General features: G+C 40.6%; 1 protein-coding gene across 2 annotated transcripts in view; it reads right to left on the minus strand.

Annotated features, from left to right (window-relative positions):
* The window catches only part of EPG5 (ectopic P-granules 5 autophagy tethering factor), a 137,225-nt gene extending 125,035 nt beyond the window's left edge, over positions 1-12,190 (minus strand). For both annotated transcript variants that reach the window (XM_059895727.1, XM_059895728.1), the window contains exon 1: positions 12,056-12,190. In XM_059895727.1, coding sequence (XP_059751710.1) covers positions 12,056-12,124 — 69 coding nt within the window. In that variant the 5' untranslated portion in view covers positions 12,125-12,190. The remainder of the gene's footprint in view (positions 1-12,055) is intronic.
* Positions 12,191-25,202: the final 13,012 nt, after the last annotated feature.

Here is a 25,202-nt window from a genome sequence, read left to right on the forward strand (position 1 = left end):
TTAAAAAACAAGATAAAATAAATTATGGTTTTTTTAATGAAGTATCTCTGGCATTAACACACAAACTAGATACATAGGAAAGAAGCCTGGATAAAAAAGAAAAAAAAAAGGAAATATTTATTATTTATTTATTTAAATAAAATTGTTACATCCAAAGAAACTAAAAAATGACTGACTCACTCAAATACTTCCCTCACTATAAAATTTTTTTTTTTTTAATGTGGGGTGTTTTTTGGCTGTGTTGGGTCTTCGTTGCTTCACGCGGGCTTTCTCTAGTTGTGGCGAGCGGGGGCTACTCTTCACTGTGGTGCAAGGGCTTCTCATTGTGGTGGCTTCTCTTGTTGAGAAGCACGGGCTCTACATGCACGGGCTTCAGCAGTTGCAGCACGTGGGCTCAGTAGTTGTGTCTCGCGGGCTCTAGAGCACAGGCTCAGTAGTTGTGGCGCACGGGCTTAGTTGCTCCGCGGCCTGTGGGATCTTCCCAGACCAGGGCTCGAACCCGTATCCCCTGCATTGGCAGGTGGATTCTTAACCACTGCGCCACCAGGGAAGTCCCCACTGTGAAATTTTAAGGAAGGCAAAATGATGGTTACAAAGTTATCAGTGATTTTGGATTATGTTGTCCAGCAAACGTCCAGCAAAAAAAAGCTGACAAGTAAATAGCCAAAAAAGTAAAACATTTATATGCACCTAATATTAGGAAGAAAAGACGAATGTTTCTGAAATGGAATTTGAGCTCAACTTGCTGGTAATGAACTACCAAATGTTTACAAGTGGTAGTGATGCAAGAAGCAACGTGTCCCTCCAAAATTACTTTAATCTGCACTGTGAACCGTGGATATCAGATTCAGAGAACAGCCACACAATGCATACAAACCACTTTGCCAAACTGCCTAAAATCATGAATACCAGGAAAGCATTACATGAGTATTTATAAGAAAATGAAAAAGTGGGTCCAATTACACTGCAATGATGTTTAGCACACTAGCTATAATAAATAGGTTTGTCAGATTGAGAGGTCAGAAAAAGAAAATTAGGAGAGGGAGGCCAATGGTTACTACAGTGGGAGAAATACTGGTGTACTGGTCAGGGGAGAGGCCAAATTTTAGTGAGCTGAACAATCACGAAATGAAATTAAGAAAACAATTTCATTTATAATGAACAGAGAACAAAATACTTAGGGATAAGCTTAACAAAAGAAATGTAAAATTTATACTCTGAATATTACAAAACAAAATTTGAAAGAAATTAAAGACTAATAAGTGAAAACACATTCCATTTTCATGGATCAGATCACAATATTGTTAATATGGCAATACTCCTCAAATTGATATACAAATTCAACACCATCTCTATCAAAATCCCAGCTGCCTTTTTTGCAGAAAATGACAAGCTGATCCTTAACTTCATAAGGAAATGCAAGGAACACAGAATAGATGAAACAATCTTGAAAAAGAAGAACAAAGTTGGAGATCTCATGCTTCGCAATTTCAAAATCTACTACAAAATTACAATAATAAAGACAGTGTGGTTCTAGCACATGGACAGACAAACAGATCAATGAAACAGAGCTGAGAATCCAGAAATAAACTTTTTTTTTATTAACATTTTTTATTTCTTGTCTTTTTTTTTTCAAGTTGTTGGGAGCTTTTTATTTATTTCTTTTAACGTCTTTATTGGAGTATAATTGCTTTACAATGGTGTGTTAGTTTCTGCTGTAAAACAAAGTGAATCAGCTATATGTATACATATACCCCATATCTCCTCCCTCTTGCGTCTCGCTCCCAACATCCCTATCCCACCCCTCCAGGTGGACACAAAGCAACAAACAGATTTCCCTGTGCTATGCAGCTGCTTCCAATAGCTATCTGTTTTACATTTGGTAGTGTATATATGTCCATGCCACTCTCTCACTTCATCCCAGCTTACCTTTCCCCCGCCCCATATCCACAAGTCCATTCTCTACAACACCGTCTTTATTCCTGTCCTGCTCCTAGGTTTTTTGTTTGTTTTTTTTTAACATCTTTATTGGAGAATAATTGCTTTACAATGGTGTGTTAGTTTCTGCTTTATCATGTACCACAATGTTCACTGCAGCTCTGTGTACAATAGCCAGGACATGGACGCAACCTAAGTGTCCATCAATAGATGAATGGATAAAGAAGATGTGGCACATATATACAATGGAATATTACTCAGCCATAAAAAGAAATGAAACTGAGTTATTTGTAGTGAGGTGGATGGCCCTAGAGTCTGTACATACAGAGTGAAGTAAGTCAGAAAGAGAAAAACAAATACCATATGCTAACACATATATATGGAATCTAAAAAAACAAAAACAAAAAAAGGTCATGAAGAACCTAGGGGCAAGACGGGAATAAAGACGCAGACCTACTAGAGAATGGACTTGAGGATACGGGAAGGGGGAAGGGTAAGCTGGCACAAAGTGAGAGAGTGGCATGGACATATATACACTACCAAATGTAAAATAGCTAGTGGGAAGCAGCCGCATAGCACAGGGAGATCAGCTCGGTGCTTTGTGACCACCTAGAGGGGTGGGATAGGGAGGGTGGGAGGGAGGGAGACACAAGAGGGAAGAGATATGGGGATATATGTATATGTATAACTGATTCACTTTGTTATAAAGCAGAAATAAACTCTTATATTTAAGGTCAATTGATTTTCAACAAGGATGCCACGACAATTCAATGGGGAAAGAACAGCCTTCAGCAAATGGTGCTAAACAACTGGATATCCAAAGAATAAAATTGTACCCCTATCTTATATCATATACAAAAATTAACAAAAAGGATCATAGACCTAACATAAGATCTAAAACTTCTAAACTTTTCAAAAAAAACATAGGAGTAAATCTTAGTGACCTTGCTTTAGGCAAAGCCTTGTTAGACATGACACCAAAAGCATAGCAACAAAAGAAAAAAGTAGATAAATTGGACTTCATAAAAATTTTAAGATTTTGTGCTGAAAATCAAAATATGAAGAAAGTGGAAAGACAACCCCACAGAATGGAAGAAAATGTCTTCAAATCAATTATCGTATAAGGGCCTTATATACAGAATAAAAAGAAAAGAACTCTTGTAACTCAAGAATAAAAAGACGAACAATCCAATTTAAAAATGGGCAAAGGATCTGAACAGACATTTCTCCAAAGATAATACAAATGGCACATAAAAAGATGCTTAACATTATTAGTCATCAGAGAAATGCAAATCAAAATCACAATGAGGTAACATATCACACCCACTAAGATGACTAAAGTCAGATGATTATAAGTGTTGACAAGGATGTAGAAAAATTAGTACCCTCAAACACTGCTGGTGGGAAGCAAACATGATGCTTCTCTATGCAAAAGAGTTTGGCATTCTGAACCATGGTGATGGTGACACAATCTTGGATCATACCAAAAACCACTGTATTATACACTTTAAATAAGTATAGTGTGTGAATTATACCTCAATAAAGCTGTTAGATGAAAAGATGGAAGATTTTAAAAACTCAGAGAGTTGAGAAATAAATGAAAAGTAAGGAAGTAGAGACAGGAATGTGAAATAGAGGGAGAAAATTTTAGTTGTCTTTTCTTAAACTGTAAGAGACCTCTGGGGGTGTTAAATGTTAACTGGAAGAGAAGATAGGGAGCTGGAAGTAGGCCAAGATGGGCCACAAGATCAAGGGCACAGCAAATAAACACACCTCCTCCAACCCACAGGCCACCTCAGGCTTCCTCTCCAGCCTGTCCCTCAGGTAGTTTTTAACTTCCCTTTGCCAAGGGAAGTTGCTGCCCAACTCTGACCCCACCAAACCACTTCCTCTTTCCCTACTCCATGACTGCCCTTGCAATTTCAAATTCTTCCCCTCAACTAAATAAAATGAAGTCTCCAGCTGCTACTATCAAACTTGCAGGCCCACATCCAGCAGATCTACCTTCCTGGGAATAATCACAACCATAACAGCAACAGATAATGTGGTTAGATAATCAATTAAAGAATTTTTTAAACCTTCCTAATGCTCCCAGGGAAGAACACATAAGACTTTGGGCTTTATTTCCCTTGGGGGTGGAACTCAGTGCTTCTCTGTTTAATTCTCCACCTGTGTTGTTACGAAGTTAGGTCCAAAGAGGAATTAACCTGGGGTTGCCGAGGGAAAGGAGAGAAAAGCTGGTAATTCGATTCAAAGAATGGACTGGCCAGATCAGAGAAGGAAGGCGGAAGGAAAGGATGAACAACTGCGAGACACACAACTGTTTGAGAGGGTAGCAAAGGCCTGACCCTGCCCCTCACAGATCCCTGGATAGGACAGGATGTCTGCGGTGCATATGCGGAGGGAAAAGGGATTCACTGTGTTCATCACCAACGCCATGGCCTCTAAGCAGTGGTGAGCTCCCGGTGGCTCAATTCACTTCTCCAAAGCACAGAATAGCGGAGCAGGTCCTGAAAGGTCTCCTAGCCTCCAGCCTCTGTCCTACCACCAATTCATCCCAAACACCACTATAAGACTGGTCTCCCTAAAACACTACCCTGAACACCACAAAAACAATCACAGCTCTCCACTTAATGAAAGTCTGACTCTTAACTTCGGCACTCAGTGCCTTTGATGACTCAGTTATGATCCTGTCCCAAGACAAAATCTTCAATGACCACATCAACCCTTCCGCAGCACATGCTTTACTCTGAACTCTGCAGTGTGTACTTGCCATCTGACCCTGGTCACGTGCTACCACATATGGTTATTTATCTTTATGTTGTGTCCCCTAAATGACCACAAATATCTTGAGACCAGAGAATATATCTTATGCCTTTTTGGATCTGATCTGCCTCTGATTTTCAACACTTTGTTCAATAAACATTTCTGAAAACAATAATGATGACTTATAATTCACAAGAATTTACTGAGTAACAACTGTATGCTGAGCTCCTAGGTACTAGCATCCTAAAATGAAGAAATTATTGAATTATCCAACAAATGTGCTCTAGCACATTCAGAAGTTTATTTTTATAAGCCTCACAGAAAGCAAAGGGACTATCCAATGAATTCAGAGGAAACTGAACTTTTATGCCAAAATCTGAATCAAATTTTACACTTAAGATACAAAATTTCATTTAAAAACAAAAAAGAAAGCCAACTTCCAATTACTTTGCCTACTTGAGTTAACCAGAGATAAAGATTAGAACCTACTGTATATATAACAATCATTATAGATCACAGAATAAAATTCAAACAGAACTCCATGTGTATCAAGTTGTGTGTGCAAAAATTAGTGCTTACATAATTTTATTTTAACCAAAAGACACGTTTCTTACAACTGAAAATGGCCTAGAGATTAATATTTCTTGATTTTTGATCTCTACATAAGTTACATACAGGTAGAGAACCAATTTTAAAATAATTCCACAGGAGAAAAAATAATCAAGAAGTTATACAGAAACAGAAGAGTTGTTAATAAACATAGAAAGACATACTTAACCATACATTACAGTGAATATGCCCTAGAGTGTTGGTGTATGTGTGGGGAAAAAACATAAAGAGCAAATAACAAACTGCTACCAACAGTTATCTCCAAGAGATGGAATTCAGGGCATTTCATTTCTGTGTTGTATACTTCTCTCTCTGTGTGTATATACTCATACATACACACTTTTTTTAAGCAATGAGCACTTTTGTAATCAGAAAAAAAGTTTTGTTTTTTTTTTAAGTTCTAGAAAATAAATGGTCACTTTCCATTCATCACTTGCAGTTCTTCCTCTTTAAACTGTACTAAGTAAAAAAATTACAACTCCTTTCCATCCTTAAAAATATTAATGAGCTACTTCTTCATAAATGATAATGGTTCAATTTTACACACTACATAGAATACTTTAGTGGGATTACTTTATTTTTTTTTTCATTATTCTGAAAATATTTATTAGGTAACTATTACTGTATGTTAGGCATAGTTCTAGTACATGGGGTACATGAAGTGAACCAAACAGGCAAAGCTCCTTGGCCATGGGATTACTTTAAATGCAGGGTCTGTTTATCATGAATGTCTGTATCCACAGCACTTAGCACAATGCCTGGCACAGAATAGATAAAGAGGGCTTGGACACATGAGTCCAACTATCAGCTCAAGAGCTCTCAGGGCAATTTTACCCACTCTCCTTGGGATGCACAAGAATGCTTTACAAGTAAAAAGGAGAAGGATGGGGATTACACATTTTGCTGAGAATACAACATCTCCTCCTAGCTGCCACTTCTTTTGTGTTGCTGTTAACAATCTTACTTCACGTATCAGCAGCACTTTCCATGCTTGACCTCTTCCTCTTCCTTTCATACACTTTTTTCTCTCAGCTTCTAGGATCCCAAACATATACTACCTCACCGGTCACTCCTCACACTCCTTTGTTGATTCCTCTGCCTCTCCCCGCAAAATTGGAGTGCCCTTGGGTTCTGTTCTTGCCACCTTTTTATACTACACTCGCTCCTAAGGTAACCTAGCTCAGTCTCTGGTTTTAAATAACTATCTATATGCTGATGACCCCAAATCTTTTATCTCTCCCAAACTCTAGATCCACATATCCAATCCATTTGGATGTCTGAGAGACATTTGTTTCAAAATTAGCATGTCCTAAACTGAACTCCTGATCTGTCCCCAAAAGCTGTCCTACTGGGCTTCCCTGGTGACGCAGTGGTTGAGAATCTGCCTGCTAATGCAGGGGACACGGGTTCAAGCCCTGGTCTGGGAAGATCCCACATGCCGCGGAGCAACTAGGCCCGTGAGCCACAATTGTTGAGCCTGCAGCCTGTGCTCCACAACAAGAGAGGCCACGACAGTGAGAGACCCGTGCACCGCGATGAAGCCCCCACTTGCCGCAACTAGAGAAAGCCCTCGCACAGAAACGAATACCCAACACAGCCATAAATAAATAAATAAATAAATAAATAAATAAAATTAAAAAAAAAAAAAAAAGCTGTCCTACTCACTGCCTCCTCCGTCTCAGAGTCACCCCTGACTGTTTCCTCATATCCCATCCAAACCACCAACAAATAGTCTTGGCTAGATCTTCAGAAACTCCCAAACTGCAAACACTTCTCACCACTTCTGCTTTACAACTCTGGTCCAAGCCACCATCACCTCCTACCTGGATCACAGCAAACATCTCTTAGATGGTCTCTCTGCTCGTACTCTTGCTCCCTTACAGTCTGTTCTCAACAAAGCAAGCACAGTGACCCTTTAAAATAACTTAGATCATATCACTCCTCGGCTTGAAACCCTGAGGTGATTCCATATTTCACTCAAAGTACGAATCCTTACAATGGCCTACAAGGCCCTACACGACCTGGCCCTGTGTCACCTTCCTGACCATCCCAAATACTCTCCCCTCACGCACTCCACCCTAACGACACTGCTACTGCCTTAAGGCATTTGCCCCAGGTGTTCCCAAGATCCAAATGGCTAACTCCCACATCTCTTTCATGTCTTTACTTAAATTTCACCTTCAGTAAGGACTACCTTGACTGCCTATATAAAAATCACAACCCGGACTTCCCTGGTGGCACAGTGGTTAAGAATCCACCTGCCAATGCAGGGGACACGGGTTCGAGCCCTGGCCCGGGAAGATCCCCACATGCTGCCGAGCAACTAAGCCCGTGCGCCACAACTACTGAGCCTGTGCTCTAGAGCCCGTGAGCCACAACTACTGAAGCCTGTGTGCCTAGAGCCCGTGCTCCGCAACAAGAGAAGCCACCGCAATGAGAAGCCCTGCAACAAAGAGTAGCCCCCACTCGCCGCAACTAGAGAAAGCCTGCGCACAGCAACAAAGACCCAACACAGCCAAAAATAAATAAATAAATAAACTTATTTTTTTTTAAAAATCACAACCCATCCTAATCACCAGTACCCAACTCCTTACTCTGTTCCTCTTTTTCTTTTTCCATAGCACTTGTCATCTTCTAATATATTATACATTTTATTTATTTTTTTATGGAGTTTTCTGTTTGTCTGTCTTCTCCTTCTAGAATGCAAGCTATGTTAAGGCCAGGTTCTTTTTTTTATTTTTCCTCTGTTTACATCCCAAGTGCTTAGAACAGTTTCTGGGACATAGTGGGTGATCGATGAGTGTTTATTCAACAAATAAATGGATCTTAGGAGGCACAAAAGGATTTAAATAATATAGAACATCCCCCAACTTCACTCCTATAATCACTCATGGGAAGGAGGGACTAAGAGGTAGAAATCATCTAGGCCAAGAAGCAAGAGGCGATGAGGATTTAAAGGTCTCTGTTTCTGTTATCAGTTTTCTGGGACACATCTCAGTCTATCCTTAGCAATTACAATATGCTCTTACGATTAATGAGTTGTCAGCATTCAGAATTTAGTATTAATTGCAAAAATACTTTCCATGACTATAAAATATACTGCTTCTGCAGAGTAAATCCAATCTAAAAATCTACTGTTCTTAAACCATAATCTACCATGATCAACGAAGTCAGGATCCTCCAAGGTGGGTGAAACTAATCAGGACTATCTCTTAGGTATCAAGTGATAAGCACCAGATAACCACAAACTAGCAATGTGAGCTCATCTTCCAAATGATTTACATTAAGGAATACAGGTCAGCTGCTGGGTCAAACTATCTAAAGGCAAAAGCACATGACACTCCTCACTTCCTGAAATGAGCCTTGGAACTACTTTATGGTTCCATAAACAGTAACCAAATCACACCACAATGGTAAAGGTTTCATTAATGTAGGACTTCATGATCATAACCAAACCATAACCAGCACTAAGTAATAAATCTATTTACTCTAAGAGAAGAATCAATTTTCTAAACTGAGAAGTATGAGGGCGTTGCTGATGTCGTGGACTTTTTCCATTTGTTTTCTCATACTATTTAGAGGAAATTTACCAGAGTAAATTCTTCTGAGTGACAAAGCTTGGAAATATTCTTCAATACTGGTATTTTTTCCTTCATTCAACAAACATTATCAAATGCCTACAAGGGCTGTAAAGGGTATTAGGAAAAAGGTCCCTCCCTCACTGAGCTCACAGTCTAAGGGAGAAGAGAGATGTTAACAAAGTAACTGCAAGTGAGATGAGTGACACAAAGGGGTGCAGAGCGCTACTAGGGGGGGCTGGGGGGGGGGGGGTAATGTGGTTGATGAGGGTGATGAGGTTTAAGCAGAGACCTCATGAATGCGCAAAGGCCCTAAAGCAGGAAAGGACACATACACGGTTGAGAATCAAAAGAGACAGTAGTGAAGACCAGAGGCTGAGGAGAAAGACAGAATCCAGAGAGTTTAGGGCCCTGAGTCCATACCTGGGACTCTTGGACTCTGGGCAATGGGAAATCTTTGAAAGGCTTTAAGTAGGAGAGCAATCATTTTGGGGTTTTGTTTATAAAAATATCAATCCAGCTTTAGTTTAGAGAATGGGCAGCAAGAATGAATTTGGAAAGGCCATTTTAGCAAAAATCCAAGAAATCTTCCTTGGAGGATGGTGGAGTTAGTCAGGATGGAGAGAAATGGGCAGAATCAAGAGAATAGTTACAAAATACAGTTGGTAAGCCTTAGTGACTGACTAGATTTGAAAGATGACTAAAAGTATGTCAGGGATTTCTGGTTTGATCAAATACCTCTGGAATGAAGGCCTCTTTATAAATTTTAAAAGATAAAAAATAAATTTATGTTTGTGTAGCGAGGTTGCCCACAATGTGTCAATAAAATGAGCAATTGGGGACTTCCCTCGTGGCGCCGTGGTAAAGAATCCGCCTTACAATGCAAGGGATGCGGGTTTCATCCCTGGTCAAGGAACTAAGATCCCACACGCCAGGGGGCAACGAAGCCCGTGCGCCACAACTACTGAGTTTGCGGGTCTCAACTAGAGCCCAGGCGCCGTGAAGCCTGCGCACCACAACCACAACTAGAGGAGAGAAAACCCACATGCCACAACTAGAGAGAAGCCTGCACGCCGCAACGAAAAGACCCCACACGCCTCAGCAAAGATCCCACGTGTCGCAACTAAGACCTGACACAGCCAAAAAAATAAATAAATAATAAATAAATCTTAAAAAAAATAAAATGAGCAATTGGTTTCTCATGATGGATTTAAGTTTTTTAATTTTTTATTTTAGAAAATCTGTTCTAAACAAAATAACAGAGAATCCTCTTAATTGACCATTTTGAAGTATTTATAACACTCTATCTATGGACACACATAGATATATAGAACAATTATTAAGCTACTGGACTGAGAATTAAGATTTTGGGCTTTAACTTGAGTCTCTTACTAACTGCATGACTTCTGGCTTATCATTTAACTTATCTAGGCTTTAGTTTCATCATTCATTTTGAAAAAAAAACCCTACAGATTGAGAATTAAGATTCTGCTCTCTATAAATGGTTTACATGTTACATGTTTACATGTTATACACTACTGTATTCTAGGTTCAGGGACCTTATGTATGGCTGACCAATGGCTTTTTACTTCCTCCTCTATTTAGATAGTCCTTTACCAGCCCAATACAATGCAAAATTACTTCTCTTAAAAATGTTTCTGAAATTAGTAGCAAAATGGCTTTCTCCCCAGAGTAATTCCTCACAGGCCTGGGTACACTGATGCACATAACTCCACTACAGTTTTTTTTAAAAAGGCATCATAATGAAAGGGATCTACATAAGTCACTTACAGCTTATTAAATATGGTAGCTTTGAACACAAGTCTCCTGTTAAAATCTTGTTTTCATGAGAAAATCTTATTTTTGTAACATTTTTAAGTTACACCTGCTCTGGAACATCACCTACCTGTAGGAAAGGAAATTTCCTGTATTTTTAATACCACCTTCATTATTTCCTTAATATAAAATCAGTTTCAGTGGCGCAGTGGTTAAGAATCCACCTGCCAATGCAGGGGACACGGGTTCAAGCCCTGGTCCGGGAAGATCCCACGTGCCGCAGAGCAACTAAGCCCATGGGCCACAACTACTGAGCCTGTGCTCTAGAGCCCGCGAGCCACAACTACTGAGCCCACGTGCCACAACCACTGAAACCCGCGCACCTAGAGCCCGTGCTCCGCAACGAGAAGCCACCGCAATGAGAAGCCACCGCAATGAGAAGCCACCGCAATGAGAAGCCTGCGCACCGCAACAAAGAGTAGCCCCCCGACTCAGCATAACTAGAGAAACCTCATGCACAGCAACGAAGACCCAACACAGCCAAAAATAAATAAATAAATTTATAAAAAAAAAAAAAAAATCAGTTTCAGGTAAGCCAAAATTATATATGTGCAGCTATCCACGGGCAGCATTTAATCTGTTCACTGTAAAATAAATGTCATTTCAGAAAACATATGGGAACGAAATGAAAGCCAGACTGTGCCTGAAAACAAGACAAATCAACTTTAAATCACACCAATACCACACGTTAGTATAATCCAGGAAACCCAGAAAATTCAGATCTGTTCCTGCTGTATGAGTCCCGCTCTGGTTTAATTTCTGGTCATTCGTGCCCCATCATAAACAACCAGGATAATGAGAAATAAACAGCAGCAGCACCACTGTCATCTTGCATTTTTAAATTGAAAAGGTACATCACTACAGTCTACTTTCTGTCTCTATCTGTAAAGCTCTTCCAAAGGATATTCTTGAGTGGAGGAGGGGTCCCTTCCCTCTTTATGGGAAGAGGGACTGAAAATTTTCACAGATTATAAAGGAGAAAAAGAGAGTTAAAGATGAGACTGGGAAGAGAAAAGCTGCTTCACGATAGGAATCTAGACCCGGGTGAGGAAAGTCAAGAAAGGAGCAGAAAAGGAAGAGCCTACTGAGGTCACAGGAGGAAAAAGAAAAAAAAAGGGCTCCGGACAAAGTCCGGCAGAGGAACGTGAAGGAAGAACAGAGGAACAAGTCTGGTGTCAATGGGTGGGGGGATCAAATACGGGCAGGTGGGGACAGAGGATGAGAGGGGCTCAGGGTACGGGCAGAGAGGGCTGGAGAGGCCGAAGAGAAGAAAAAAGAGAGCGCACCTGCCAGGGCCTGGGAAGGATGGGATGGGCGGGTTCCCTCACCTTGGTTTTAGTCCGGCTGGCCTTGGCCTTGGCCCTGGCCCGGCGCGGGGGCCTCACCGCCTCGGCCATAGACCCTGCGATGGCAACGTCGCCGCTTGTTTTTGTCAAAACTCTGCGCTTTCCACAACCTGCCCAGTTCCAGCCTCCGGACTGTCACGTGATCGAATCTCCACCACTCCCGCGGGAGGGGCGGCAACTCGGAGCCTCTACGGGCAGCAAAGTAGGACAAACTACTCCGGGAGCCCTTTTCACTGGAGGATGGTGGGCCCCCCCACCTTACGTCCAGGCCCCACCCCCTGACCCGGCAAGCGCGCCGGGCTCCGGCCCCGCTCGCCAGTGGCTTGGGCTCGTGTTGGGTCACGGCGTTACTCCCCGAACTGAGATCACGTACTTCTTGCTGGCTCCGCCGAGCCGCACTCGGTCTAGGCTACGGGAGCGCTCGCACTCCTCACCCACGTTGACTTATAGGAGTCCGGGGAGAGTGCTTGTCAGTCTTGTTTTGACCCTTAGATAACCAGGACAAGTCAACCTAAGTCTGTTTTGCGCTCAAGAGCCTTGATGCCTATCCAGTTGTGCGCTTCTGTTTCAACCTGTGTAAAGGGGAAAGATGATACTTGCCTTTTCCAGTGTAATGAAAATTAAATGGACTAATCGTCAAAGATGCCTGGTAGCCGCGAGCATATCTGTAAATGGTAGTTATTTTCATTACTGTCCAAATTCCCAGGCAGCAAAGAGACATCTGCGCCCAAGAGGGCAGACAAAAAAGCAAAAAGACAAGACCCATAAAAGTATACTTCATGTAGATTTTACACACTTTCATTTAAAAATTCCAGATGTGAAAACTTGGCTCCATCTCCCTTTCCCAGCTCTACAATTTTTTTTCCAAAGCACTTAGTACCTCTTAAAATACATAATTTGCTTTTATGTTTGTGTCTGTCAACCTGGCGAGAATGTAAGATCCTTAAGGGCGGGGGTCTTTGTTTTGTTCACTGAGGCATCCCAAGAGCCTTCTAGAACACTAGCCTGTAAGTGGTAGGCTCAATAAATTTTTGATGAATCAAATGAACGTGAGTTTTGTCTGATGGTGGGATAAAATAGTTGAGATGGAGGGGGGCCAGTGGGGAGAATATCCAAGAACAAGGCATGAAAAATGGAAAGGACTTCAGAGATGGAGTCTTCACAGTGTCTTATTTATGAGCTAACTGAGCATATAAAATACAGTTGTAAGCAGATAGGGTAGGCGTGTCCCCCAGAGAAAGAGAACCAGGCATGGCTCACTTGACATAAGAGAGCCATTTTATTTTTTTAAACTTTTATATCAACTTCTTTTTTTTGCGGGGGGGGTGGGGGGGTAACTTAATCAGCATTATACTTTATTCATGTTTTTTAGAGAAGCCATTTTAGGCCTAACCCATTTTGTAATGTAAACCTGGCCACAGTGCTTGCCTTTGAACAGGTCTCAGTAGTAATGATCTAAGGGAACAAAAGAACAAAGGACTGTTATCAGGCAAGAAAAGTAACAAAAGCACAGATAACAAATCAGCTGTAAAGACTCCCAGTTCTGTTTCAAAGGTAAAGATTAGCCTGAAGCACTTTCTTCAGCTGTTTTGCAGAATTTAAACACCCCCCCAACCTGGGCCCCAGCACTCAACCACCAGATCAACTGGAACCTAAGTGAAGATGATGTTGACCTTTTCTGACCCTTCTGACTTCAATCACCTAAAGCTTGGAATCTGTTTACTTTTGCCCCAATTTAATGTTGAATTCTCCTCTTCTCAAGCCCCTTCATGAATATCCCTTAGCTTAAAATTTCCCCAGTTTTGCTGTTTGGGGAGACACTGCTTTGGGAAAGTTCCCCAGTGTTCTTACTGGCTGCAAGTAATAAATCCTTCTGTCTCCCGATCTCTAGCTTGGTTGTGTCTTTTGGCTCGACACCCACCAAGAGGCGAACCCAGTTTTCCGGTAACACGGTTTCACGTATTTTGATCCCAAATCCTCAACAACAACAAAAAAGTTATCCAGTTACTCAGGTTACTGAACCAAACTTGGGTCTGCTCACTCAACACACAGCAAAGCCAATCTACTGACACCCAGTTGTGGTGAAGGTACATACAGTGTTTATTGCAGGGCCAAACAAGGAGAACAGGCAGCTCATGCTCAAAAGACCCAAAATACCCAATGACTTTTAGGGGAGGGTTTTTTTTTAAATATAAATTTATTTTATGTATTTATTTTGGCTGTGTTGGGTCCTTGTTGCTGCATGCGGGCTCTCTCTAGTTGTGGCGAGCAGGACTACTCTTGGTTGCAGTGCACGGGCTTCTCATTGAGGTGGCTTCTCTTGTTGTGGAGCATGGGCTCTAGGCATGCAGGCTTCAGTAGTTGTGGCTCGCGGGCTCTAGGTGTGCAGGCTTCAGTAGTTGTGGCACACAGGCTTAGTTACTCCGCAGCATGTGGGATCTTCCCAGACCAGGGCTTGAACCCGTGTCCCCTGCACTGGCAGGCGGATTCCCAACCACTGTGCCACCAGGGAAGTCCTAGGGGAAGGTTTTTTTGTTTGTTTTTTTTTTTTAAATTTTTATTTATTTATGGCTGTGTTGGGTCTTCGTTTCTGTGCGAGGGCTTTCTCTAGTTGCGGCGAGCGGGGGCCACTCTTCATCGCGGTGCGTGCAGGCCTCTCACTATTGCGGCCTCTCTTGTTGTGGAGCACAGGCTCCAGACGCGCAGGCTCAGCAATTGTGGCTCACGGGCCCAGTCGCTCCGTGGCATGTGGGATCCTCCCAGACCAGGGCTCGAACCCATGTCCCCCGCATTGGCGGGCAGACTCTCAACCACTGTGCCACCAGGGAAGCCCGGGGAAGGTTTTTTAAAACAATGTGAGGGTACATGATCAGTTCATGCTCAATTCTCTGATTGGTCGATGGTGAGGTAACAAAGCGATGTTGTTTCAGGCATCTTAATTATCAGTTTTCTGGTTCCAGCTGGTCTGGGGTCTCCATGCTGGTGGTCAGCATGCAGTCACCATCTTCCATCTGGTGGGGGTTTTAGTGTCTGTAAAACAACTCAAGAATATGGCCCAACTCAAGGATATGGCCTCAGCCTTGTCTTGCTAGACTGCTTTCCTTTGTTTTTACAGTTTTTCACTTCTCTGATTAAATTTGCTCTTTGAAACTCAGGGAAGGCTTAGGAGGCTAAAGTTTTTCTACAAACAAGGGCAGGAGACACTGGGGGGGAAGGGGGGAAGGAGGAGGTTCTGCTCCCAGGAAAACCCCACAGGGTCCTCTTCGATTTCACTCAGAATGTACCTGCATTTTGTATACCCTGGTATGTGTGTGCATATAAATGTATATAAGATTATCATGAGCAAGAGTTGGCAGATATGAACAAAGTCTTTATACCACCATTACTATCTATAACTTTTGCTGGTATTTTTCCCAGTCTGGAATACTCTCTCTGGCCTCTACCAATTCAAATCCTTTTTGGCCTTCAAAGTTCTTCATGTGCCAGTCACTACTTACCAAAACAGAACTGGCCCTACCTCCACTTCCCATGGTTTACAGCTTAGTTGAGATGCAGACACAATGGATAGATAAGTTGCAGTAAATATCACAGCCTATGGGGAAAAGGAGGCATACTTTATAAACTGAAATTGTTAGACCTTAGCAGAATAGTGTAAATAGTTAGGTTTATTGTTCAGTTTGGGCAAAAGAAGAAATTTAAATATATTAAATTTAATACTGTATTTTAAAACATTTGATGGAATTTAAGTTGTAAATGGAATCGATTGTTTAAAGAGGTTTGGTCTATTGAATTTGAGTTGACCAAATGTTAAAGATTCCCCTCGAAAGTGGTTATTTAAATTTATAAAAAGAATGTTGAGATTTATAAAGATAACTTGAAGACTTAGGAAAAACTAAATTTTAAAATGTATATGACTTTAATAAATTGAAGATTAATTTTAAAATAATTAATTCAAAAGATTAATTTCAAAAAAACAAAGTAATGACAGATGTCTTTTCTATACATAAATTCTATCTGCAGAAACTCTAAAAAAATTCACAGTGTCAGCAATCAGGGTTAATCACTGGCTAATTAGCAGTGATGGGTTTGCTACTACTGAGCCCTGGGCAGTAATAGTCAGCATTTCCTGAGCCCTCACTATCAGCCAAAAACTGTTCTGAGTACTTTTCACGTAATGACTAATTTGATTCTCATAACAACCCTACAAGGTCAATAATTTCATTGTTCTCATTTTACAGACCGGGACAAAGACTCAGAGAGGTTGAATTATTTGCCTAAGCTCACACAGACAATAAATGGTGGAGCTAGGATTTGAACCAATGCAGTTGTACAGTATAAATGGACTTTTAAGATAGAAAGCCCATGCTCACTTTCTCCATGTTTACAATACTTTATACTCATACACTGGGGCCAAGATGAATATCAGAAATATTTCTTTTAAAAGTTACTGGATTGGAACTTCCCTGGTAGTCCAATGGTTAAGAATCCACCTTCCAATGCAGGGGACGGGAGTTCGATCCCTGGTCGGGGCACTAAGATCCCATATACTGCAGGGCAGCTAAGCCCATGCGCTCTAGAGCCCGCGTGCCACAACTAGAGAGAAGACCGCACACCCCAACGAACGATCCTGCGTGCCGTAACTAAGACCAGACGCAGCTAAATAAATAAATATTTTTTTTTAAAGTTACAGGATTATTCATAAAAATCACAGTGCTGACTTTTGGGGATTTGGTTTACATAATTTTTCTTTCCTTCAAACATTTCTATGATACTTTTATAATATTCTTAAGTGTGTCTGCAAACAACATAGAAGTACACATGATAAAAAGTTAAAACTCCTCTCGCTAGGGTTAGCCATTGTTAACAGTTCAGTGTGCACCCTTTCAGACTTCTCCTACCCATGTACAAATATCACACTCTTACATACTCAGTGTCTATGTATATATTGCCTGTGTCCTTTTTTTTTTTTTTAATTTATTTACTTATTTTGCTGCGTTGGGTCTTCATTGCTGCACGCGGGCTTTCTCTTGTTACAGCGAGCGGGGGCTACTCTTCGTTGCAGTGAGCGGGCTTCTCATTGCGGTGGCTTCTCTTGTTGCGGAGCACGGGCTCTAGGTGCACGGGCTTCAGTAGCTGTGGTGCATGGGCTCAGTAGTTGGGGTACACAGGCTTCGTTGCTCCGCAGCATGTGGGATCTTCCCAGACCAGGGCTTGAACCCGTGTCCCCTGCTTTGGCAGGCAGATTCTTAACCACTGCGCCACCAGGGAAGTCCCTGCCTGTGTCCTTTTAATTTGTAAAATCTTGGAGATAGTTCCTTGTAAAGACAGATAGCTCTAACTTCATTTTTCCCTTAATTAATTAAATATTCCATAACTTTATTTAAACAGACTTCTGAGGCCAATAAATTTTTTCCAATTTTTCACTATTTGAAAACAATGCTTACAAGTGACCATACTTACATATTTTTGTGCATCAGTACGTCTATAAGATGGATGCCTAGATGAGAAATTGCTGATCAGAAAGACATTCTCATTTAAAATTTTAATAAATATTTACCAAATTTCCCTCCAGTGGGTTATTAATTTTCACTGCAGCTTTAAGAATTTAAAATAATGTTTAATCTCCTAAGAAAAATCAAAATCAATTAAAAACAAGAACCAGGCATTCATAAAATGAGTATAATTCACATATTATACTATGGCATTCCAAAATTTAATATGACTGTCATTCCTAAGTCAGCCAGAATCTAGAACAGTGTTTGCCATAACAGGGGTGAAAACCCCTTGGGTAAACCTTTCTTAAACTTCCTTACAAAATTAGATTCCAGAGTCTCTGTTGCCATCTGGTGGCAATTCTCCATTGGTGAACCCTCCTCTGACAGGATTTCAGAGAAGTGGTTCTTTCTAAAACAATTACTTCCTGTATGTCACTCTGTACAAGACTAATTATTTCATCATTCATGACTACTAAATGCATTTTTAATTATAAATAAATCATGTTGGACTTCCCTGGTGGCACAGTGGATAAGAATCCACCTGCCAATGCAGGGGACATGGGTTCGATCCCTGGTCCAGGAAGATCCCACATGCCATGGAGCAACTAAGCCCATGCGCCACAACTACTGAGCCTGTGCTCTAGAGCCGGCGAGGCACAACTACTGAAGCCCGTGCGCCTAGAGCCCGTGCTCGACAACAAGAGAAGCCACCGCAATGAGAAGCCCGCTCACTGCAACGAAGAGTAGCCCCTGCTCGCCACAGCTAAAGCCCACACAGCAACTAAGACCCAACGCAGCCAAAAATAAACAAAATTTTTAAAAATTAAATAATTTAAAATAAATAAATAAATCATGTTACTTCTAAATTATTTCAGTTTTTTGAGACAATTAGCCGGCAGTGCAAATAAATACCAAAACTATCCAGCCCCATCTTTTTTTCCCAGCCACATTTTAAAAAAAGACTCTTGTATAGATGAGGTCTCTTCTGTTAACAGACTTTTGCTTCCACAGGAAGCAAAACATATAAAACATCTTTTTTTCTATTATTTACCCTCTCATAATCTTCCTCACTAAAAAAAAAAAAAGTTTAAATAAGTCACAGAATACAATACATTTTTGTTATTTGAGCCACTGTTTGTAGTACTTTATTATAGCAATTTGAGCAAACTAATACAAATACCCAGCTCCCTCACCTCTTGGGTGGAATAACTCTGAGATACATGTTCGGTGCTACTTCCTAGAGTACCCAGTGGGTTTCAGCTCGTTTCCCACTATGACAACTGGCTTGATAACACACTCTTTATTCACTTCCTTCTCTTGCCTTTTTCATTTCCCATTTTACTGGTGTGTTTCCTGGGTTCACCTCCTGCATAAACTACTTGATCTCAAATCCCTGTCTCTGGACTCCTTCTGGGGAAACCCAAACTACAACAGTATCAGAAAGGGTATTCAGATGTCAGGATGGGATTTTTTTTTTTCATTTTTTTTCTTTTTGCTTTTTTTTTTTAATCAGTCATCAGTTTTATACACATCAGTGTATACATGTCAATCCCAATTGCCCAATTTAGCACACCACCATACCCACCCCACTGCGGTTTTCCCCCCTTGGTGTCCATACGTTTGTTCTCTACATCTGTGTCTCAACTTCTGCCCTGCAAACCAGTTCATCTGTACCATTTTTCTAGGTTCCACATACATGCGTTAATATATGATATTTGTATTTCTCTTTCTGACTTACTTCACTCTGTATGACAGTCTCTAGATCCATCCACGTCTCAACAAATGACTCAATTTCGTTCCTTTTTATGGCTGAGTAATATTCCATTGTATATATGTACCACAACTTCTTTATCTATTCCTCTGTCGATGGGCATTTAGGTTGCTTCCATGACCTGGCTATTGTAAAGAGTGCTGCAATGAACATTGGGGTGCATGTGTCTTTTTGAATTATGGTTTTCTCTGGGTATATGCCCAGTAGTGGGATTGCTGGATCATATGGTAATTCTATTTTTAGTTTTTTAAGGAACCTCCATACTGTTCTCCAGAGTGGCTGTATCAATTTACATTCCCACCAACAGTGCAGGAGGGATCCCTTTTCTCCACACCCTCTCCAGCATTTGTTGTTTGTAGATTTTCTGATGATGGCCATTCTAACTGGTGTGAGGTGATACCTCATTGTAGTTTTGATTTGCATTTCTCTAATAATTAGTGATGTTGAGCATCTTTTCACGTGCTTCTTGGCCATCTGTATGTCTTCTTTAGAGAAATATCTATTTAGGTCTTCTGCCCATTTTTGGATTGGGTTGTTTGTTTCTTTAATTTTGAGCTGCATAAGCTGTTTATATATTTTGGAGATTAAACCTTTGTTGATTCGTTTGCAAATATTTTCTCGCATTCTGAGGGTTGCCTTTTCGTCTTGTTTATGGTTTCCTTTGCTGTGCAAAAGCTTTTAAGTTTCATTAGGTCCCATTTGTTTATTTTTGTTTTTTATTTCCATTACTCTAGGAGGTGGGTCAAAAAAGATCTTGCTGTGATTTCTGTCAGAGTGTTCTTCCTGTTTTCCTCTAAGAGTTTTATAGTGTCCGGTCTTACATTTAGGTCTCAAATCCATTTTGAGTTTATTTTTGTGTATGGTGTTAGGGAGTGTTCTAATTTCATTCTTTTACATGTAGCTGTCCAGTTTTCCCAGCACCACTTATTGAAGAGACTGTCTTTTCTCCATTGTATATCTTTGCCTCCTTTCTCATAGATTAGTTGACCATAGGTGCGTGGGTTTACCTCTGGGCTTTCTATATTGTTCCATTGATTTATGTTTCTGTTTTTGTGCCAGTAACATATTGTCTTGATTACTGTAGCTTTGTAGTATAGTCTGAAGTCAGGGAGCCTGATTCCTCCAGCTCCGTTTTTTCCCCTCAAGACTGCTTTGGCTATTCAGGGTCTTTTGTGTCTCCATACAAATTTTAAGATGATTTGTTCTAGTTCTCTAAAAAATGCCATTGGTAATTTGATAGGGATTGCACTGAATCTGTAGATTGCTTTGGGTAGTATAGTCATTTTCACAATATTGATTCTTCCAATCCAAGAACATGGTATATCTCTCCATCTGTTGGTATCATCTTTAATTTCTTTCAATAGTGTCTTATAGTTTTCTGCATACAGGTCTTTCGTCTCCCTAGGTACGTTTATTCCTAGGTATTTTATTCTTTTTGTTGCAATGGTAAATGGGAGTGTTTCCATAATTTCTCTTTCAGATTTTTCATCATTAGTGTATAGGAATGCAAGAGATTTCTGCGCATTAATTTTGTATCCTCCTACTTTACCAAATTCATTGATTAGCTCTAGTAGTTCTCTGGTGACATCTTTAGGATTATCTATGTATAGTATCATGTCCTCCACAAACAGTGACAGTTTTACTTCTTCTTTTCCAATTTGTATTATTTTATTTCTTTTTCTTCTCTGATTGCAGTTGCTAGGACTTCCAAAACTATGCTGAATAATAGTGGTGAGAGTGGACCTCCTTGTCTCTTTCCTGATCTTAGAGGAAATGCTTTCAGTTTTTCACCATTGAGAATGATATTTGCTGTGGGTTTGTCGTATATGGCAATGTTGAGGTAGGTTCCCTCTATGCCCACTTTCTGGAGAGTTTTTTTCAGAAATGGGTGTTGAATTTTGTCAAAAGATTTTTCTGCATCTATTGCAATGATCATATGGTTTTTATTCTTCAATTTGTTAATATGGTGTATCACATTGATTGATTTGCATATATTGAAGAATCCTTGCATCCCTGGGACAAATCCCACTTGATAGTAGTGTATGATCCTTTTAATGTGTTGTTGGATTCTGCTTGCTAGTATTTTGTTGAGGATTTTTGCTTCTATATTCATCAGTGATATTGGTCTGTAATTTTCTTTTTTTGTAGTATCTTTGTCTGGTTTTGGTATCAGGGTGATGGTGGCCTCGTAGAATGAGTTGGGGAGTGTTCCTCCCTCTCCAATTTTTTGGAAGAGTTTGAGAAGGATGGGTGTTAGCTCTTCTCTAAATGTTTGACAGAATTCACCTGTGAGGCCATGTGGTCCTGGACTTTTGTTTGTTGGAAGATTTTCAATAACAGTTTCAATTTCATTACTTGTGATTGGTCTGTTCATATTTTCTATTTCTTCCTGGTTCAGTCTTGGAAAGTTATACCTTTCTGAGAATTTGTCCATTTCTTCCAGGTTGTCCATTTTATTGGCATAGAGTTGCTTGTAGTAGTCTCTTAGGATGCTTTTTATTTCTGCGGTGTCTGTTGTTAATTCTCCTTTTTCATTTCTAATTTTATCGATTTGAGTCCTCTCCCTCTTTTTCTTGATAAGTGTGGCTAATGGCTTATCAATTTTGTTTACCTTCTCAAAGAACCAGCTTTTAGTTTTATTGATCTTTGCTATTGTTTTGTTTCTATTTCATTTATTTCCGCTCTGATCTTTATGATTTCTTTCCTTCTGCCAACTTTGGGTTTTATTTGTTCTTCTTTCTCTAGTTCCTTTAGGTGTAAGGTTAGATTGTTTACCTGAGATTTTTCTTGTTTCTTGAGGTAGGCTTGTATAGCTATAAACTTCCCTCTTAGAACTGCTTTTGCTGCATCCCATAGGTTTTGGATCGTCATGTTTTCATTGTCATTTTTCTCTAGGTATTTTTTGATTTCCTCTTTGATTTCTTCAGTGATCTCTTGGTTATTTAGTAACGTATTGTTTAGCCTCCATGTGTCTGTGCTTTCCACGTTTTTTTCCCTGTAATTCATTTCTAATCTCATAGCATTGTGGTCAGAAAAGACACTTGATATGTTTTCAGTTTTCTTAACTTTACTGAGGCTTGATTTGTGACCCAAGATGTGATCTATCCTGGAGAATGTTCCATGCACACTTGAGAAGAAAGTGTAATCTGCTGTTTTTGGATGGAATGTCCTATAAATATCAATTAAATCTATCAGGTCTATTGTGTCATTTAAAGCTTCTGTTTCCTTATTTATTTTCATTTTGGATGATCTGTCCATTGGTGTAAGTGAGGTGTTAAAGTCCCCCACTATGATTGTGTTACTGTCGATTTCCTCTTTTAGAGCTGTTAGCAGTTGCCTTATGTATTGAGGTGCTCCTATGTTGGGTGCATATATATTTATAATTGTTATATCTTCTTCTTGGATTGATCCCTTGATCATTACGTAGTGTCCTTCCTTGTCTCTTGTACCATTCTTTATTTTAAAGTCTATTTTATCTGATATGAGTATTGCTACTCCAGCTTTCTTTTGATTTCCATTTGTATGGAATATCTTTTTCCATCCCCTCACTTTCAGTCTGTATGTGTCCCTAGGTCTGAAGTGGGTCTCTTGCAGACAGCATATATATGGGTCTTGTTTTTGTATCCATTCAGCAAGCCTGTGTCTTTTGGTTGGAGCATTTAATCCATTCACGTTTAAGGTAATTATTGATATGTATGTTCCTCTGACCATTTTCTTAATTGTTTTGGGTTTGTTTTTGTAGGTTCTTTTCTTCTCTTGTGTTTCCCACTTAAAGAAGTTCCTTTAGCATTTGTTGTAGAGTTGGTTTGGTGGTGTTGAATTCTGTTAGCTTTTGCTTGTGTGTAAAGCTTTTGATTTCTCCATCAAATCTAAATGAGATCCTTGCAGGGTAGAGTAATCTTGGTTGTAGATTCTTCCCTTTCATCACTTTAAGTATATCATGCCACTCCCTTCTGGCTTGTAGAGTTTCTGCTGAGGAATCAGCTGTTAACCGTATGGGAGTTCCCTTGTATGTTATTTGTCGTTTTTCCCTTGCTGCTTTCAATAATTTTTCTTTGTTTTTAATTTTTGCCAATCTGATTACTATGTGTCTCAGCGTGTTTCTCCTTGGGTTTATCCTATATGGGACTCTGCACTTCCTGGACTTGGGTGGCTATTTCTTTTCCCATGTTAGGGAAGTTTTCGATTATAATCTCTTCAAATATTTTCTCTTGTCCTTTCTCTCTCTCTTCTCCTTCTGGGACCCCTATAATGTGAATGCTGTTGCATTTAATGTTGTCCCAGAGGTCTCTTAGGCTGTCTTCATTTCTTTTCATTTTTTTTCTTTATTCTGTTCCATGGCAGTGAATTCCACCATTCTGTCTTCCAGGTCACTTATCCGTTCTTCTGCCTCAGTTATTCTGCTATTGATTCATTCTAGCGTAGTTTTCATTTCAGTTATTGTTTTGTTCATCTCTGTTTGTTTGTTCTTTAATTCTTCTAGGTCTTTGTTAAACATTTCTTGCATCTTCTCGATCTTTGCCTCCATTCTTATTCCGAGGTCCTGGATCATCTTCACTATCATTATTATGAATTCTTTTTCTGGAAGGTTGCCTATCTCCACTTCATTTAGTTGTTTTTCTGGGGTTTTATCTTGTTCCTTCATCTGGTATATAGCCCTCTGCCTTTTCATCTTGCCTATCTTTCTGTGAATGTGGTTTTAGTTCCACAAGCTACAGGACTGTAGTTTTTCTTGCTTCTGCTGGCTGCCCTCTGGTGTTTGAGGCTATCTAAGAGGCTTGATGGGAGGCTCTGGTGGTGGGTAGAGCTGACTGTTGCTGTGGTGGTCAGAGCTCAGTAAAACTTTAATCCACTTGACTGTTGATGGGTGGGGCTGGGTTCCCTCCCTGTTGGTTGTTTTGCCTGAGGCAACCCAACACTGGAGCCTACCTGGGCTCTTTGGTGGGGCTAATGACAGACTCTAGGAGGGCTCACGCCAAGGAGTACTTCCCAGAACTTCTGCTGCCAGTGTCCTTGTCCCCATGGTGAAACAGAGCCACCCCTCACCTCTGCAGGAGACCTTCCAACACTAGCAGGTAGGTCTGGTTCAGTCTCCCCCGGGGTCATTGCTCCTTCCCCTGGGTCCCGATGCACACACTATTTTGTGTGTGCCCTCCAAGAGTGGGGTCTCTGTTTCCCCCAGTCCTGTCGAAGTCCTGCAATCAATTCCCACTAGCCTTCAAAGTCTGATTCTCTATGAATTCCTCCTCCTGTTGCCGGACCCCCAGGTTAGGAAGCCTGATGTGGGGCTCAGAACCTTCACTCCAGTGGGTAGACTTCTGTGGTATAAGTGTTCGCCAGTCTGTGAGTCACTCACCCAGCAGTTATGGGATTTGATTTTACTCTGATTGCGCCCCTCCTACCATCTCATTGTGGGTTCTCCTGTGTCTTTGGATGTGCGGTATCTTTTTTGGTGAGTTCCAGTGTCTTCCTGTCGATGATTGTCCAACAGCTAGTTGTGATTCTGGTGTTCTCACAAGAGGGAGTGAGAGCACATCCTTCTACTCTGCCATGTTGGTTAATCTCCAGCCAGGATGGGATTTTAGAATTAGAACCCTTCCCAGCCAGATGGCAACAAGGATCTCACCGCTTATGGAAGTAGACTGGTGATAACCTCTGAGCTGAAGCATCACAATTATTGGAGGACTCATCTGTGGTGAATTAGGATGAATTAAGGTAAATTTGAGAGATATGGGGTCAAAGGTAGTTACAAGGGCCATAGAGTAGGTTGGTTGTTATGACTGCTGTTGGCACACTGAGAAAAATTATACACTCAGGTCAGTAGGGACTAATAAGAAAGCCAAAAGGCCTCTATGGTAGCATT

The sequence above is a fragment of the Balaenoptera ricei genome, chromosome 14 (genome assembly GCF_028023285.1).
Source record: "Balaenoptera ricei isolate mBalRic1 chromosome 14, mBalRic1.hap2, whole genome shotgun sequence".
NCBI classification, from domain to species: domain Eukaryota; kingdom Metazoa; phylum Chordata; class Mammalia; order Artiodactyla; family Balaenopteridae; genus Balaenoptera; species Balaenoptera ricei.